Source organism: Geotrypetes seraphini, chromosome 8 (assembly GCF_902459505.1).
Source record: "Geotrypetes seraphini chromosome 8, aGeoSer1.1, whole genome shotgun sequence".
In the NCBI taxonomy this organism is placed as follows: domain Eukaryota; kingdom Metazoa; phylum Chordata; class Amphibia; order Gymnophiona; family Dermophiidae; genus Geotrypetes; species Geotrypetes seraphini.
The window spans coordinates 24026558-24046199 of NC_047091.1; the positions used below are offsets into that span (position 1 = coordinate 24026558).

At 44.5% G+C, this 19642-nt stretch overlaps 1 protein-coding gene across 1 annotated transcript in view; it reads left to right on the forward strand.

The window, feature by feature from the left end:
• CSMD2 (CUB and Sushi multiple domains 2) overlaps positions 1-19642 on the forward strand; it is a 536551-nt gene that overhangs the window by 328801 nt on the left and 188108 nt on the right. The window contains exons 10-11 of the mRNA XM_033956853.1: positions 17435-17538; positions 18349-18461. Of these exons, the coding sequence (XP_033812744.1) occupies positions 17435-17538; positions 18349-18461 (217 nt within the window). The remainder of the gene's footprint in view (positions 1-17434; positions 17539-18348; positions 18462-19642) is intronic.

Here is a 19642-nt window from a genome sequence, read left to right on the forward strand (position 1 = left end):
TAGGTTGCGGTTGCTGAGAAGACTAAAGCCGATGATGCCGATATTTGATTTTCACAAGGGATCCAATTATATTTTTCACAGGCTGTGAGGGAGCAGTACGATTGTCGCTGACAGGTTTCTCAGCAGCGTACTATGAGAGTACTAGGTCCTCCGCTATCTTTTTCATGGGATTAACGCTGTGGAATAAGTTGACTGGACCACTAAGAGCTCTTGTAGATTTCCAGAAATTACATTATTTGTAGAAGCATTTCAATAAATGTTTTTTCTGGGCTATGAATGTTTCTGTATTGCTACGCCGTCGAGTGCTATAAAATATGGCTGATATGAAGGAACTGTTGTTATTGTTTGTATAATATGTGCTATTTTTATATGATTGTTTTTTTTTTTTTGTAAAACTGCCTAGTTATAGGCAGTTAAGAAATTTTTAAAATAAATAAATAAATAGAATGTGAGGAAAAGTCTCAATATTTTACTTGTCCCACTAGACCTATGGGGAAAAGAGCGATAGGGGCGTGAGATCCTAGTAGAAAGGGCTTAAGGGAAAAAGGAAATAGGCCTAAGCTTCGGAGAAGAGGAATGATTTGAGATCTTTCTTAAATTTGCTTAAGGATGACGGTAACCTGAGCTGTGATGGTAGAAGATTTCGAAGTTCAGGGCCCTATACAGAAATAAATTGAGATACGGGTGTTGTCTGAAATAAGTTCACAGGAAGTGGGAACCAAAAAATAGTTCTGATTAACGGTCTAAGGGTTCTGGGGGACAGAAAAGTGTCAGGTATCTGCTTAAATAGAGGGGAGTTTGCACGGTGTGGATTTTGAAAATGAGCAGTACTATTTTGTAGGTGATCCAGTGTGAAATTGGAAGCTAATGTGCAGGTTTTAGTAGGAAGGTGACATGGTCAAATTTGAGGTGTCCAGTGATGAGCTTGTTGGCTTTATTTTGGATGAGTTGGAGTCATAGTAACATAGTAAATGACGGCAGATAAAGACCCAAGTGGTCCATCCAGTCTGCCCAACCATACATGCTCCATAATTATTTAGTTTAATTGGCCTTTTACTTAGATATTTCTAGATCTCTGCCCGGAAGTGTGCTTAGGTTCTGTCTACTGGAGTCTCCATCAAAGCTCACTCCAGCCCATCTTAACCGTCCCAGCCCCCGAAGCCCTCCCCAGCCCATCCTCAACTGAATTTTGATATATGGAACACAGGCCGTGCAAGCCTGCCCAGTACTGGCCTTAGTTCCTTCTACTCATATGCCTTTGTATAAGGAATTATATTAAAATAGCTGGCTGATTACAAGGGCGGGCTCTTGGGGAAGACCAGCTATAGAACTAACTAATTAAATAAATACATTTAGTGCCGAGGGGTGTAGGAGGTTACGGATAGAGCGAATGAGATGAAGCTTATAGAATGAGCTTTGCAGAACAGAAGAGATCCGAGATGTAAATGAGAGAGTAGAGTCTATGGTGATCCCTAGTACTCGAGTGGTGGTAACCTGCGGGGTGGGTATATCACAGAGTAGGTTGGGTTATAGCGTTTGATAAAAAGAAGAGATTTGGACTTGGCAGGATTGAGACGTAGTCTATTATTGGCAAACCAGGCATTGTTGATGGATGAAATGTGGGCCTGAATTTGGATGTCATCGGCATAAATGTGAGTAGTAAAGTCCAATGATTGAAGAATAGTGAGCAGCAGAGACGGGTAGATGTTGAAGAGAGTAGGAGATAAAATGGAGCCTTGAGGGACTCCAGAAGAAAGGGTAAATTGATAGTGAAGTATTATGATCAAAGCAGACAGTAGAAGAGCGGTTAGTAAGATAGGATATGAACCAGTTAAGTGCAGTGTCATTTAATCTGAATTCATGAAGTCGAAGAAGATGAATGGAGTGGTTTACCAGATCAAAGATTGCGGATAAGTCAAGAGATAAAGGAAGAACCGATTTAGCTTGATCGAGATGATAATGTATTTATGTGGTGATACCTAAAAGAGCTGTCTAAGTATGTTCATTCATTCAATTTTCTATACCGTTCAACCAAGGGAGCTTAGAATGGTTTACATGAATTTATTCAGGTACTCGAGCATTTTTCCCTGTCTGTCCTAGTGGGCTCACAATCTGTCTAGTGTACCTAGGGCAAAGGGGGGAATAAGTGACTTGCTCAGGGTCACAAGGAGTAACGTGGGTTTGAACCTACAACCTCAGGGTACTGAGACTGTAACCACTGCGCCACACTCTCCCCCTCCTTGAAGGAGGGCAAAAACAGAGATTAATTGATATGAAAATCCGATACCACCTTTGGTAGGAAGGAAGGAACCATGTAAATTGTCACTCTTACTGCCAAGAAATGGGTCCCTACAAGACAGTGCCTGCAACTCTGAGACCCTCCAAGCCAAGGAAATCACATGAAATCTGTCTGGTTATGGTGGAGAATGTTGGTTTTATCGAGAAAGTCTTGAAGCTGTGTATGAACAATAGTTTCTGCAATTTTTGTTACAAATGGTAAATTGGCTGTAGGCTGATAATTGGTACATGAAGATGGTGTGATGGAAGAATCTTTAATCTTAGGGTGGGCGGATGTAGTTTCCATGTGTCAGGTACTAGTCCTTCTGTCAGACTGGTTGTGATCAGGGGAAAAAAGAAGTAGATTAAGAAGCTTGATAGAACCCTTAAAAATGAACGAAGGAATAGGGTCATTTGGTGATGTTCTGGCTTTCATGGAAACAATGATAGCGGAGAGTTCATGGGAAGAGGGGATATTGAACGTGTTGAAATAACTAGGGAAGAGTATTTCAACTTTGTGTGTCAGGAGTGACTGGCTTGACAGGAGCAGGGAGTTTGGCGTGAATGTTGATAAGTTTTATGCTAAAATATTTAGCGAGGTCTTGTGCAGATGGTGGAGTGGGATCATTAGTTGTAGAACTGTGATTTGTGGTAAGCATTTTAGGAATTTTGTATAGAGCTGGAGAGGTAGGGGCATTAATGATTTGTTTATAGATTGTGAGCCTTCGGGACAGTAAGGGAATTTCTAAGTACCTATTTTACTTATAATTTTAATGCACCCTATTGTCTGTTTTTCTGTAAACCGCTTAGAATCCTAACTGAGTTTAGCGGTATATAAGAAATAAATTACATTACATTTTTCATGGCACTACGGACAGTGGATTTCTAAAATGCTGCAGTCGTTCGAAAAATTGATTTGGAAGAATGGTTGGGGGTGAGTCAGCATTTACATTGTGTTTATCTGAGTTATCTCTTGTACTGAAATAAATCGGAGGTGTACCAAGGTTCTTTGAATTTGAAAACACAGGGTGGGAGGTGAGTCTGGATGGGTTTAGAATAACAAAAGCTGATTTGAGGGAGGTGTTAAGGAGTCTGGCTTTAGCTTCTAGTGAAATTTGAAAAAGAATTCTATATTATGTTGCGATTGTGATTGGAGCGATTCTGGGGTAAGTTTACTGAGATTCTGAGAAGTATGATGTTGTGAATGTGGGTAGGTAAGATTGATTGTGGTGTAGTTGAAAATGATAAATGTGTGGTCTGTCCATGGGAGAGGAAACGTAGAGAGTTGATCTAAAGAGTGAGGAGAGTTGTGCAAATTAATAAGATCAAGTGTATGACCACTTCAATGTGTCAGTCCCATGGGGAGAAGAATGAGATCAAGATCGTTAACATACTGAATGAAGTCTTTGGTGAGGCAAGATGAAAGATTGTTGAGGTATAAATTAAAGTCCCGTAGGATGAGCGGATGGAAACAATGAATGCAGTGGTCTTTTACAATGGACTGGAGAATTTCTAAGCAAGTGGTAGTGAGGGAGGGGGGATGATAGATGAGAAGGAAATCAGTTGAGGGTGAACAAAGAAGTCTAACCCGAAACAATTCAAGTAGGGTGTTGGAATGAGGAAGAAAACCTATAAGGGTGAGGTGGGAGACATAGATAATAGCAATGCCACTCCCTTGGCGAGTGGGCCTATTACAACAGAGGTTAGAAAAAGTTGGGGGTGTGGTCTGATGAAGATAGGCAGAATCTGCAGAAGTTAACCAGGTTTCTGTAAGGAATCGAATGTCTAGTTGGTGAGATTTAATAAGATCTGAGACAAGGTGAAACTTTTTTTTGATGGAGCGACAATTTAGAATCCAATTTTAAGTGTGCTTGATGAGGTGGATAAAATATAGCTGCCTGGAAGTGGAGTAAGTGAAAGTGGGAGGAGAGTTCTGGGGAGAGGAAATGACCGAGAATGTGTGAGAGGTCGACGACCCCAAATGACAGGAGTGGAGGAGCCTATATCAGGTGGCCAGGGGTGGTGAAGCAGAAGCGAAAAGGAAAATAGAAAAACAGGAAGCATCCTCTATAATAAAACCCTAAGCGCACATGCGCACTTAGGAGGCCATAATCCCTGCCACCGTGATGTGTGCTTCCGTGGCCTTATTCTATTTGCAGTGCATGCGGCTGTTTGCGGTGTGCAGCGCACGCGGTGGCTTCAGCGGGTTGGAAGCCGGCCTCAACGAAAAAAAAAATAAACAGTGCCAGCCTACACGAAAAAAAAAACCAAAAACGCTGCCCACGGAGACATACAGGAAGCGAAGGACTGGAAATCGGGGGAAATCGAGCACCCTGGAGCAGGAGGACAAGGAGTGTGAGCGCTCGAGATAGCTCCACATAAGGCGCCGCTGCAGGCACCCCGGCAACGGGAAGAGGAGGAGAGGGCCCGATGATAGGGAGAGATCGCTGGAATTTGGAACAAATAGTGCTGCTGGACAGGGGAAGGTAAAAGGAAGGGATAATGGCTACTGTTGGACGGGGGGAGCAGGGAAGGGGTGCTGTTGAATAGGGGGGAGGTAAAACCAATGGAGATGGGCTACTGCTGAACAGGGGGAGCAGTGAAGGGGGTTCTGCTAGACAGGGGGAGGTAAAAGTAAGGGAAAAGGCCTACTGCTAGACAGTGGGAGCAGAGAAGGGGGGGTGTTGCTGGACAGGGGGGGGAGAAAAAAAGTAAGGAAGAAGGGCTTCTTGCACCCGATAATGTAACGGGCTAAAATACTAGTATTGAGAATAAAAGGCCTGCAAAGGAGGCGCTTGAACCAGCGCTCAGTGTGCGCCGCTAGAGCGGTGAGAATATATGTGGTCTAACCAGGCAGCGCTTCCGGGAGTGGGCGGAGCTGAAATGACGTCAGACGGCGATGGAGAGAACCGCAGGCAGGCACAACCGGAGAGCAAGAAGACCTAAAGAGAAAACCATGCAGGTAAATTCAGACAGGCAGCACAGCATTCACAGAGATAACAAACAGCTCTCGACCTTTTCATTTTTTCTGCACGGCAGGGGATTGATTGGGAATGCTGCATCCGAACTGATGAATTCTCTTGCTGAGCTTCTGTTCCCCTTGGGGGACAGGGTGAGATGGATGTCTGTGTCACCCTGTTTACTGCGCAAAATTGCACTGGGTGTCGCAGGGTGCCTGGATTATACCTTCGTAATCCCAGAATGCCTTTAGACAAACGAGCCACAGAGAGGTGATGCTGTGCCTGAAAGCAGGTGGCGAGGAGCCCCCTCAGGCTTCCATTTGCAGGCTGAAAGAAGGACGGATTCCCTGTGATTTCTGATACTTTGGATTGGACCAACCTAAGAACCAAGTAGGCTGAAATCTACTGATGTGCAGCAAGAGGAGTGCCAGGAAGGCAGTACTGGCAGCCGAGGGAACTTTATTGAAGCAGATCATCCAGGTCAAGCTGACGTAGCCATGTTTTGTCAAACTACCTGACTCAGGGGTATGATTTTATTTATTTTAATTGATTTTAGCATTTATATACTACTTATAGCCGAAATGGTTTTACATTCGGGTACTCAAGCATTTCCCCTATCTGTCCCAATGGACTCACAGTCTATCTAATGTATCTGGGCCCAGGAGATCTTCCAAAAAAGATAGACGGCATACTAGTCAAAACGTCCAAGTGAGCATTTTTGAAACTGACTTTCCAGACATCTTTCTGGTTGTTTTGTCTAAATCTTAAGGGGGTGTGTTTTGGGCGGGCTTAGGACTTGCACATTCTGCAGGGATAATCAAACTTTTCACAGAACATCAAGAGCATCATTTAACATTTGGAGCTAGACCTGTTTTAATCTAATCTAATTTAATCCTTAGGTTTGTATACCACATTATCTCCATGTTTGTAGAGCTCGGCACGGTTTACAGTAGAAGAAATAGGAAGGAACTACAACAGAGGGTTAGAGGTAGAAGTGTGAAGAAAATTTAGAGGACTTGGGATGCCAAGATATAAGAGTTTCCTTGATTCCTAAGTTGGAGGGAGACTTACAATTTTTGAGAAAAGCCAGGTTTTCAGATGTTTGCGGAAAACTTGGAGAGAGCTCAAGTTCCGAAGAGGGGAGGTAAGGTTGTTCCAGAGCTCAGTGATTTTGAAGTAGGCCAAAAATGTGGGATTAAGGCGTGACCCCCCCCTTACACTCCCAGTGGTCACCAACCTCCTCCCCCCCAGTACATTCCAGCCTGTTTTACAGCTTCAGACAGCTAAGCATAGCAGAGATCTATTTGCATGCACTGCTTTCATTGTATGGTAATAGAGCTCATGCATATTCATTGGGGAAATTCTGAAAATCCGACTGGATTGCGGTCCTTGAGGAGGGACTTTGAGATCCCTGCTCTAGGGGGTGCTGCAGTGAATGTCACATTTATTTTAAAAGTCCCAGGTACACGTCACTATAACCTGCTTTATTGTATAATGTGCTCTGCAAAATCCACCCAAAACCTACTGTATTGAATGAAGCCAATGTTGTCATCCTTTGATTTTCGCATCAAAGTGCAGGCTATGATTTTGTCAAGGCTTGACTGTTGCAATGCTCTTTACCTAGGAATGACTGAGACAATAATGCAAAATGCAGCTTCTAGATTGATTGCAGGAACACCAAAATATGCCCACGTTGCACCCTGGCTTCAGAAGCTGCACTGGTTGCCAGTACAAGGCTGCAATGATCTGTCATCAATATGGTTCAATCCCAGAGTATTTTAAGAGTAAGATGATTACTTATCAGCCTAAAAGATTGCTTCGTTCTGAAAATTCTGCTTTCTTAAAAGCCAACGTTAATCCAAAATATGTCGAAACTTGTGCAATGGCCTTGTGTTGATGCTGGAGTGACATTATGGAATTCACTGGTAGGGCAGTTGAGAAAACGCGCTGATAGAGGAACTTTTAGGAAGCTCCTCAGAACACAATTGTTTGCCAATGCGTTTTTACAGGCTCTGACTTGTCCTGTTTAAGGAATTATTGTGCATTTAAATTGTAGAGCTTTTGTTTCTGTCTTGTGCTTTTTTAGCTATTATGTAGCTGCACATTTGCAAACTGCCTAGGAATTAGACAGTATAGAAACGTTTTAAATAAATAAAGATAACACCTACAGGCATAAGGGCTATTGTTGTGGTATACAGGTGGATTTTGGAGGGCTCACCATACAATATCTGCAGGTTATAGTGACATTCACTGCAATAATAATAATAATTTTATTTCTTATATACCGCTATACCATAAGTTCAAAGCGGTTTACAACAAGATTCATGCAATGAGAGTATAGAAACATAGAATATGACGGCAGAAAAGGGCCGACGGCCCAACAAGTCTGCCCACTTAAGAACCCTCCCTCCAACTAGTCTGCCCACTCAAGGATGATTACAACAAGAAGCATATGTTTACAACAAGATACATAAGTTTAGAGCGGTTTACAACAAGGTACGTAAGTTCAGAGCGGTTTGCAAGAAGATGCATGCAACGAGAATACGAGATGTTTGCAACAAGCAACAAATGATTACAGCAGGATACAGAAGTACAGAGAGGTTTACAACAGGATACATGAGTTCGGGGCAGTTTACAAGAAGATGCATGCAATGAGAATAAGAGAGGTTTACAACAATATACATGCAATGGGGGTAAGGGGGGTAATGGGAAGAGAAAGAACTTTCAGGGATACAGAATTGTCAATGGAAGAGAACTCAAATTGTGTTAAAGAGACGAGTCTTCAGAGATGTCCCCTAGAGCGCCCCTCTGCTCTGCTGTCTGTGGCCAGTTTGCTAAGAATGCTGGCTGCGTGGACGTCTGAATTCCTTGTTTTTGTGTGTTTTTCATTTGGAGGTTTTTGTTTTCGAAAATGGCCAAAAAGGATGGACTTACTAAGGGCCAAATTGTCTAGATGGGTCATTTTTAAAAGAAAAAGAGAGACGTCTTACAGTTTTGAAAATGAACATTTTCTGGATTTCTGGACGTCTTTCCCAAAAGGTCCAAACTCAGACTTAAACGTCCTATCGAAAATGCCCCTCCACGTGTTCCTTGTAGCACAACACATAGCAGTGAGTTCCACACCCAGCTTTGGGCATAAGGACTCGCACCTGCTGAAATTGGTGCACAGGTTTGGGTACACAACCCCAAAATACTATAACACTGCGCCTAAATAGTGAGAATGCTTCTGAGTACTCCGTGTCCCTCCCATTGCCACGCTCCTTTTGAACTGCACGGCATTATAGAATCACATATAGACAGATCCACGTGCAAGGCCAAATTAGTACCAATTGAGACCAATAATTGATTAATGGTTCATTCGCTAATTATTTTGCACCTGGACCTCAGTTTTGTGTCCACATTTGAGTGACCTTTACAGAATCCAGGGTTTTGTAGGCAAACAAAAGGATCTTGAACATAGCCCAGTATGATACAGGCAGCTAATGGTTACCAATATGTAGCATGATCGATTTTAGTCACACTATGTAGAAGGCTGATTCAACACATTGAACTGTTTTAAGATGCTTAAAGTCAAAGGCCTAGAGAACACAGCAAACAGAATTGCAGTAGTCAAGACACAAAGTAGCATTCACCTGTTATAACAATGGCATTTTTACTCCAAGAAACCAGAAAGTAAGTAAAAATTAGGAAACAACTGGATGCCTCTTCAGCCAATGTAACCTGGTTGACTTCCCCAAGTGGGATTCCATAAGGGGAAAGCCATCACTTATGCCTAGTTCTGAGCACATCCCTAAATAGCAGTTAAGATTCAATGTGAAAAGTGTAAAATGATGGCTTTGAGTTGCAAAATTTCCACGGAGCAGTACACAGGGCATGAGATACCGATGTGAAACAACAAGGAAAGAGTCCTTGGAGTGGACATATTTGATGATCTCAAGTTCGCAAACTAGTAGCAAAAGACAAAGAGATGCTGGAGAGATTTAGTGAGACCTCACATAGACCACTGCTTCTGGTTCTGGAGGGCATTGTTCTGGAATGACAGAGGCAGCCTGGAGCCAATCCAAAGAAAGGCTACTAAAATGGGAGAGTCTACACTGGAAGCCCTAAGAGATGATATTGAAGTCCACAATTTGTATGCTCTGCAGAAGAAAGTTAGAGAGGGCATCCATAACAAGAAAGATATAGCGGCACTATAAAAGGTTCAAAGAAGAACGACCAGGATGATAAAGGAGATGGAACTCCTCTCGTATGAGGAAAGACAAAAAAGGTTAGGGATCTTTAGCTTGGAAAAGAGACGGCTGAGGGGAGATATGATTGAAGTCTACAAAATCCTGAGTGAAGTAGAACGGGTACAAGTGGATCGATTTTTCACTCCGTCAAAAATTACAAAGATTAGGAAGACACTCAATGAAGTTACAGGGAAATACTTTTAAAACCAATAGGAGGAAATATTTTTTCACTCAGAGAATAGTTAAGCTCTGGAATGCACTGCTAAAGGTTGTGGTAATAGCAGATGGCGTAGCTGGTTTTAAGAAAGGTTTGGACAAGTTCCTTGAGGAAAAGTCCATAGTCTGTTATTGAGAAAGACATGGGGGAAGCCTCTGCTTGCCCTGGATCAGTAGCATGGAATGTTGCTACTCTGGGGATTCCGGAATCTTGCTACTCTTTGGGTTTTGGCCAGGTTCTAGGGACCTGAATTGGCCACCGTGAGGACGGGCCACTGGGCTAGATGGGTCATTAGTCTGTCCCATTAATGCTATTCTTATGTTCTTATTAAAATGACTCAAAACTATAAATCTAAAAGAAGTATTGATGTGTAGATTGAAGTCATTATAGAAGCTGAAGTAGTTGTGGGTTAGAATGAATTCTGTTAGTTCTGCAAGAGTTTTGGCACTGCATTGGTAGTCCAGGGAACTTTTCTTTAAGGGCCTGTAGTATGCAGCTATACTGTCCTCATGATTCGTCATCCAGCATGACAAGGAGAGTGTCTAGTGGTGGCTTATTGATGATGTTTGACCAGTTGAGAAAGTCTTTGAAGAAGTTGTTTAGGTTTTCATCTAGTTATAATTGAGGTTGGCTGTGAATTGAAATGAGAATGGGAAACATCAACATTGCTTGTCGTTAAAACCCCACAACAAGCAGAAAATCGTGAAAACTCATCCTGTTCCATTTCTGGCTAATAGTGACCACTCTTTTCCCAGTTGTGCTTGTACATCTCACATGTACATGCTGTGAACCCTTTCTCCAGTAGGGAGTGCTCCCTTGATGAAAATATGGCCAAACACAAATGATCAAACCGACATTTCTGGAAACCCCTACTGATGATCCCCTGAGGTGGTCCACATGCTTCCTCTTTACGTGTATCAATACTGGATATGTTTGCTCTATCAGGAATTTTGTGTTTGTAAAACAGGGGTGAGCAATCTTTTGACCTGAAGACCACATTGGTTCAGGTGGAGACTTAACTAATGTCAAAGGAGGAAGGAACAGTTTAGGGATCTGTCCTCCCACTCCTACCTCTTAGGATCCAATGGAGGCCAGAGAGAGACCTCTCGAGGTCCAGATGTGGCCACTATTTGCCCACTTCTTATATGGAAGGATTACACTGTGGGTATCAAATCTTCCAACTGAGACTATATTTGCATCGGAGGCGTGTTGATGTGGGTTCCTGCAGAAAGTATCGTTGTGGGAACAGTCTTTATCCTCCTTCTGTGTCCTTTTCTTTATCCATAATCATTCCAAGGTCCTTCTCTGCTGGCTTCATGATAATGTTCTGGTTATTTTGTAGGTTTTTATTGCATTTCTTTCTAGTGGAGAAAGGTTATGTGTCTTGGGAGGGGGGGGTCTGTACTCTGTTTTTTAAGGCCATGATTCTCCAGGGAAACAGATGGGACGAAAAGACTGAGTGACAGGGGCTAAGTCTGTCCGTTACCATCTGTCAGCCATGATACAAGGAATGGGAAAGACAAAAATCCAGGCGGTCCTAGTGCTAAACCGAGTGAAATGAATGTGTTAATATACCAGAAAAATCTGAAAAGCTTTCATCCAGGTCAGAAAGCCAGTATCAGCTTGTCAGTAACTGAAAATGCTGTATTTATTACTGGCTTTTAATTCCTCATTAACAGTAGCAGCTGAGGGGAGAGAGCTACAAAGTAATCTCCTGGAGATCCTTCTTTAAAGTTTCTAATTAACTGCTTTTAACATCGAAAGATATTTGTGCTTTTGCACTCAAATCCATTAGGCGTTTCTGCTCCCTGGACAGCAGGAGGTGCTGTAGGGCTCTGTTCACAAACTTGGGAAGGCATCCCAGTGACGGTCATCGCCTAGCAAAGTGCAGGTTTGGGGGAACCACAGCCTGGATCCCTTACCTAAGGGGGTTCTTGATCTTGCTGCAATAGTTGGGTTAAATTGGAAGGAGCTGGATAGGAAAAAGCTTTGGTTTTGGGTGTTGAAGCCCCCGTGGGTGCCAGTTGTACCAGGAAAAGAAGAACTGCCAAACCAAAAATTGTAATAAATTGCATTAAAGCATTGGTATTCTGGAGGCGTATAATCTCATACATGTACGGGTTGATTGGGAGAGCCCTGCGCAGTACACCGGCTCATTTTGTCTTGGATTTGCCAGAAGCTTCTGGCCACTTGCCTAGGGGGAATCGGGCTCTGTGCAGGAAGATGAGTTTACTGGCCAGGAAATGTATTCTTCAATGCTGGACGGTCCCTGACCCTCCGGCGTTTTGGCATTGATGGAACCAGTTGCATCAGTTGGCCATCTGGGAGGCGCGTGATGCGGGAGGGGCTAGGAAGCGTAAGTTGTTGTTCCTGGATGTTTGGGAACCATATTTGCATGATTTGCATCCAAAGGGCCGTAGTGCGGTATTGAGATGGGTGTCCTAAGGTGGGTGCTAGGGAAATTGGGCTGGGAGAGTACTGGCGAGGATTGGTGGGGAGTACCTTCGGGAGGGTGGGGGGTTTGGGGTGGGATTGAGGGGTATGGGTAGGTTCTGGGCTTTTGTTATGGACAGGGTACAGGGGATTCAGTGGGGGGGGGGGGGAGTGGTGTGGCATCTTCGGGACTCATCAGAGTCCAGGGCCTCGGAGTGTCTTTACGCTCTCCTTCCAATGCACGCTCTTAATGGTGTGTGCGGGGGGGAGGGGGAGGGGGGCGTTTGGTTGCTGATCCTCTTGTTTTGTCTTTGTATGTTATTCTATTTATATGATGCATATTTGTTTGGTACTGTGCACCTTTGGGTTGCCTTGCTATTCTATTCTTGTTGTTTGCATCAATAAAAATTGTTTGAACCTAAAGCATTGGTACTTTCCCTGTATGTGTACACTGGAGTGTTTGTAAATATAGAAACATGATTGCAGATAAAGGCCAAATGGCCCATCCAGTCTGCCCATCCACAGTAACCATTAACTCTTTCTCTCTCTGAGAGATCCCATGTGACTATCCCAGGCCTTCTTGAATTCAGACACAGTTTCTGTCTCCACCACCTCTTCCGAGAGACTGTTCCACACATTTACCACCCTTTCTGTAAAAAAGTATTTCCTCAGATTACTTCTGGGCCTCTCACCTCTTAACTTCATCCTGTGCCCTCTTGGTCCAGAGCTTCCTTTGAAACGAAAGAGACTCGACTCATGCGCATTTACATCACGTAGGTATTTAAATGTCTCTATCGTATCTCCCCTCTCTTGTCTTTCCTCCAAAGTATACGTATTGAGATATTTAAGTCTGTCCCCATACGTCTTATGACGAAGACCACACACCATTTTAGTAGCCTTCCTCTGGACCTCTGGCACTATGAAATTCAGTCTGATATCAAGTGCCTTTCGGTTATCTGTGTGTGGCGCTATGGGACTAAAAAAATAATCTTACAGAAATGGGTCCTTAAAGTACGTCGTTTCAGACCTTTTATAGAGAGGCTTGCTGTTAATAGACATATCATGGGTTGTATCTGTAGAAGCTTCATCAGCCGTAAGCCCGAGGTCATAATGCCGTTGTACAGATCCATGGTAAGACCCCAACTGTGTATAATTCTGGAGGCCACATTACCAAAAAGATGTGCTGAGAGTTGAGTCGGTTCAGCGAATGGCCACCAGGATGGTCTCGGGACTCAAGGATCTCTCATATGAGGAATGGCTGGGTAAGTTGCAGCTATACTCACTCGAGGAACGCAGAGAGAGGGGAGACATGATCGAGACGTTCAAATATGTCACAGGCCGTATCGAGGTGGAAGAAGATATCTTTTTTCTTAAAGGGCCCACGGCAACAAGAGGGCATCTATTGAAAATCAGGGGGGGGGGAATTTCACATTGACACCAGAAAATATTTCTTCACCGAAAGGATGGTTGACCGCTGGAATAATCTTCCACTGCAGGTAATTGAGGCCAGCAGCGTGCCATATTTTAAGAAAAGATGGGATTGGCATGTGGGATCTCTTCATGGAGGTAGTTAGGGGGTGGGCCATTAGTGTGGGCAGACTAGATGGGTCGTAGCCCTTTTCTACCGTCAATTTCTATGTTTCTGTGACATTCAGTTCAAGAGAAAGGGGCAAAGATTTTTCTAAGATAACTGTCACACACTGTGGAGCCGTAGCCAAAGTGAAAGCCAAGATCTTTGCGCTATGTGGATGAGAGTGCATTTTCCGTTTTGCCAAAGGAAACAAACCTCTTGGCATTTTCTGAGCTTATACACAGCAGCTAACTCTAAATGAGTCACCAGTGACATGTGTGCTGTGGGTCTGAAAAGCCAAGAAGAGCAGGGAAAGGGACCTGGCTCCTAGCACCCAAATCTGTACATTGAGAGCAAAGATATGTTATGTGGGAGAGGAAAAGGGTCAGGTTGAAGTGGGGATTAGAGCTCAGCCCAGCCCTTTTCTGGGAGCAGCTTCAACACGCGTCCTTTGTCATCTTCATCACCAATAGCCTCCTCCAAAGAGACTGACATCATCACGGATGTATAGCGAAGAAACACAAAAGAAAAATAAATCGATATAGGCAAGGAAGATTTAAAAAAATGAGTCTGTCAAATACCAAGAATTGTAGTTTTGCTAATTATTGTTATCCTCTGATCTCCTGTGCTTGAAATGTGTCTGTAATGCATTAAAGACTTTTGAAGGCTTTAACCAGACAAGAGTGAAACAAGGAAATAATGAAGCCGAGCTTGGCTTCTTGCCCGGGCGTTTATTGAGCTTGTTGAGAGGGCTGCAGATGAATTAGCTGCTAGGCTGCCAGTGGCAAGAGAAGGAGGCTGCAGGGTTAGGGCTTATGGAGAGAGTATGGAAATGTTGAAAATGGAAGTGCCCTGAAATACCGGGTCTCCTTTGGGGCAACCTATGCATCGAGCTTAGATTGGCTGGAACAGGGGAACTTTTACTAACAGATGATTTTGACATGACGGATGTTGATTGGGATATCCAGTGGCATAGTGAGAGTGAGAGTTGACTGGGGCAGTGGCGCCCCTTCCCTGCCCTCGTCTCTGCTTCCCCCCCTCCCGCTCCTTCCCCAATTCCTTCTGCCATGCGCAAACCCCCTTTCCTTCTTACAATAATACAGTAAAACCTTGGATTGAAAGTAACTTGGTTTGCAAGTGTCTGCAAGACAAGCAGAACATTTTATTAAATTTTAACTTGATATACAAGCAATGTGTTGCATTATGAGTACATACAGTATACACGCGTCACAGTTATCCAGGAAGTTACAATGGACAGTTGGACACGGATATTCAATAGGGTTGTTAGTACAGGTAGATCAGTACAACTATTAATACATAGATACAAGTAGGTCAACTTTGGCTCATCGTTATGTCCAAGGAGTTGCCTTGGACAGTTTAGAAATGGGCTTTTACAATCACCATTTCAGTTACTTCTGGGTTGGCTCCCTGTCTTAGGACAGAAATGCTTTTAAAAGTTTTCTGAACCTGAGATAGAGGTCACAAGATCTTGATGTAAGTGGTTGTTGGTTCCAGCATTTTGCAAATTACTATTGGATGGATAAGGTGATTTGCCTGGTAGACTTTATACTGTTGCATGCTGGGAATTCTAAGTGGAAAAATAGTCCAAACCTTTCTTAAAACCAGCTACGCTATCCGCACTTAGCACAATCTCTGGCAACGCGTTCTGGAGCTTAACTATTTCTATTTCTACCCTGAGGCCACCACGTTACCATTCCAGGTTTGTTCTAGTTGTTGCATTATTTTAACATCACCTGCTTTAATAATACTGAGCCGAACGTGCAAACAGAATGGCAGTGGCATGGTGGAAGGGGACCGCCCTAGGCACCATCTTGCCCCCTTCCCACTCCTCTCCCTGCCGCACGTGCACCCCTTCCCCTGTACCTTTTTAACGTTGGCGCAAGCAGCCACCAACACGCTGCCCGTGTCGGCTCGGCATTCTCTCTGATGTCACTTCCCGGAAGTGACATCAGAGAGAGCGCCGAAGCTGATACGGGCAGTGTGTTGGTGTCTGCTCATGCTGAAGTTAAAAAAGTATGTCAGGTGGGGGTGGGGAGGGGCGCCACCGTCCCAGACACCGCTTATCCTCGCTACGCCACTGCAGAATGGTATACTTTTCCCAAGCTGTGGTAGCCCTGTATGCTGGGGGGGGGAGGGGGGATGGTTTGAAAAAGAGGAGACAATGTTGGGCACTGCCAGCTGAACCTGACCTGGCATTCGCAGCTGGGTCCTATCCAGGTTCTGCATCGGATATTTAGGTAACAGGTGACTGCTGGGGATTACCCGGGAGCTGCTGATGTTCAGAGGCCGCACTGGACAGCTACCCAGTGGGTTAAGATGATCTAGTTCAGGGGTGGGCAACTCCAGTCCTCGAGGGCCAGCATCCAGTTGGGTTTTCAGGATTTCCCCAATGAATAGGCATTGAAAGCAGTGCATGGAAATAGGTCTCATGCATATTCATAGGGGAAATCCTGAAATCCGACTAGATTCCAGCCCACGAGGACCGGAGTTGCCCACCTCTGGTCTAGTTGCTCTCCTAATGGCTTCCTGACTATCAGTAGTGCCTGGGTTACCCCCCCCCCCCACCTCCTCCTGTGCATCGCCCCAGCACTAACCAGAATGTGCTATAAACACAGATTTGGCTCAGTCAGTGTGATTTAACCAGACAGAAGCCTCTCCTGCCTTGATAAATCACTTCAAATATCAACCCTAGAGCTTCTGCTTAAACCAGGGGTGTCAAAATACCTCCTCGAGGGCCACAATCCAGTTGGGTTTTCAAGATTTCCCCAATGAATATGCATGAGATCTATTTGCATGCACTGCTTTCATTGTATGCTAATAGATCTCATGCATATTCATTGGGGAAATCCTGAAAACCCGACTGGATGGCGGCCCTCGAGGTGGGACTTTGACACTCCTGGCTTAAACAGAAGAAAAATAAATAATTGGTCTCTTAATTCAGTGAGGTCAGAACTGCAGCCAGGATGGGGGTCAGAAGATTGAAGTGGAAGCCCAGTGATGGGCGGCCAAGCTGTCCCTGAGGTAGCGGCCTTGTTTTCTCACTTCTACTATGCACAGTACTACAAAGGACAGTGACCTCTTAGCTACGATCATGTGTTCAGTAATGAAAACTCTTCTTTACAAAATTAGGTCCCATCTGGTGCTGTCCAGCTGCCCCCTCTTTCGGCTCTTGGTTGGAAGGTGGAGTTAATGGTACCAGGTTCTGCCCCGCTGCTAATGAAATATGGACAGAACCACTTTGATGAGAGACAATCTCCAAAGTGCCTTTCCCCTGACCTCCGTGCTTTATTTCTGCTTTTCCTGCCCAGCAGGTGAGGGCTGACACTGTTGCCCTCCTTGTGACTTTGAGAGTGGCTGCAAGCATGAAATCCATTTTACAGTGTAATGTGTTCCCTTTCTGGGCCAGCTGCCTCTCTGAAGTTGCATTTATCTCATAGAGAAAGTGAAGCTTTGACTCTCGCATCAATTGATTCTGATCCGTTGGGTGGGAGGCTATTACTGTGGCAACCTGCTTTAGGAATGGTCTGTGCTGACGAGATCTAAGGTTTCTGGTACAAGTAGACTAGCCAGAAGACGTTTTACCTAGAAATTAGAAGAGTGTAGATGGTCATTTCAAGAATGACCCCGGTGACCTTGGAATGCCTTGATGAATAATCTATCAAGCTCATTCAGAGATCTTGCCTAACACATATGTGGCATCTGACTGATTTTTGACCCTCTCCCACAGGTGATTAAACTCTCATTTGAAGAATTTGATTTGGAAAGAGGCTATGACATGCTAACTATTGGAGAAGGAGGGCAGGCCGGAGAGCAGAAAACAGTGCTATACACGTAAGTCACTACATTGGCTGAGCCGCACAGAATAGGGAACTACGTCAGACACAGGGGAGCGGCCATTGTCACAGTTTGCTGTAGCTTGAGTTCTAGTGGTAATACCCAGGATTTTGAGCTGGGGCTTACTTCTGCTAGACACCAGGGATTGATGAGGTAGACCCTGGGAATGATTATGAAGGGTAGGAGGGTCTTTGCTAGAGGGTCAGGGGTTGCCCTCTACTAGGGATGAGTCAGAGGTAGGGGATTTTATTTGAGCTACTGGCCCCTAGGAGCATTAGGCCATGCATTGGGACCCACTGTTGCCAGGGGAAAAAATAATGTAGCGTGAGGTTCATCATTTACTTTGGGAGTTAGTGTCCCTGAGTTACAGGAAGGTTGGAGTCTCCCATGAGAATGGAGCTGTGTTGAAATGCAATATCTTACCACAGCTTAGTAATTTCCCCACTAAATATGTGTGGTTAGATAGGAGTTAGAAGATTATGTTCATATTAATTTAGTTTGACTTCAGCCTACAATGTATTCCTGTCCATTGATATATGAATTCATAATTAATAAATAGATCAGAATTAAAACATGGGGAGACTCCACTGACATAATCTCCATATTATTGGAAGTATTTATGTCCTGAAACGTTGTGATATATCGCAGTATAAGCAGGCTTGCATCACTCTGGGGTGTCTCCATGATGAATGTTAGAATCCCTGATGTTTTCACTCTAGTCTTGCTCTCAATGTCAACAGGGCCACACGAGAAGGGGGTGAGGAAGGAGGGAGGGAGGTGCACATGCTGTAAACTTTTCTCTGACAGTTTGACAGGTACCAGTGTCCCAGATTTGATTGTGAGCACAAATCACCAGATGTGGCTCCTCTTCCAGACCGACAGCACCAGCGGCTCCCAGGGGTTCAAAGCTTTGTATGAAGGTAAGCCATGACCCAAACGTTGCTAATTAGTGGATGTGCCATTATTGCCTGCATCCGGGATAATCACAATTCCGTGCTTCTCCAGATCAATCAATTCAGATGAATGAACCCGAGAATAGTTCTAAAAACAATGGGGGTAATATTCGGCCACAGCGGTCGGCATTTGTTTGAAACAATGAGAGCTGCAGCCAGAATTAGCCCCAGATATCCAATGCCAGATCAAAACCGGGTGCTGGCACTGATTATTTGAGACTACACAGTTACTGTGAGCTGCTGCAAGAAGATACAGCAGCTATTTTGTTAAGGCAACTGCAAGGGGCAGGAGCGAGTGGGCTTTGTTCCTGCCCCCGTCATCCCATTTGACTAGGGTTACCAGATTTTACTTAGACCCACCCCCAGGCCTGCCCAGTTACACCCATCCCCGCTCTGTTACGCCTACGCCTCGCTCCAGCCTTGCCTCTAGCCCAGCCCCCCCTCCCCCCACGCTGCCTGTTTGTCTCGGTTGGGAGGGCACCGTGCATGCCCCTCCCGATGCAAAACCTGGACAAAGTGACAGGTTTTGAAAAGTTGTCTGGTAAACCTACACTTGACCACTAGGATCTAAGGTAGGCCTGAAAATGGGGTTTGGGTGATCATTCGGGAGAGGAATAGAGAAGATACTTAAAGGCATAGGTTGGGGGAAGAAGACGGGAAGGAGGGAGACATTTTCAGGCTACGAGGGACTCCCAGAGCTCATATATCTCTTGTATAATTATACAGATTTTGGCCAATAGTCAGTGCCGGGGTAGGGTTACCAGACGTTCGAATTTACCCAATCATGTCCTCTTTTTAGAAAACTGTCCAGACGGGTTTTCAAAACCTGCCACTTCGTCTGAGTTTCAAAAACCATTGAGCTCGGGCCCATGTATGGAAGGCATCCACATATATGCAGATGAAGCACAATGATGTCACGTACATGCAGGTGATGTCATCGTGTTGCATCCGCGTATGTACAGATGTCCTCCAGAAGTGGCCCCGAAGAGATGGGATTTGTGTGGGCCTGGGGTTGAGGGCAGAATGGGGCAAGACTATGGGTGGCCTCTTTTTTTTTTTTTAGGGCAAAATCTGGCAACCCTATGCCTAGGTCAGCTTTTGAGCTTTCCTAATTTTGGCCAGGCAGTTATGTGGGTCCCGGCACTGAA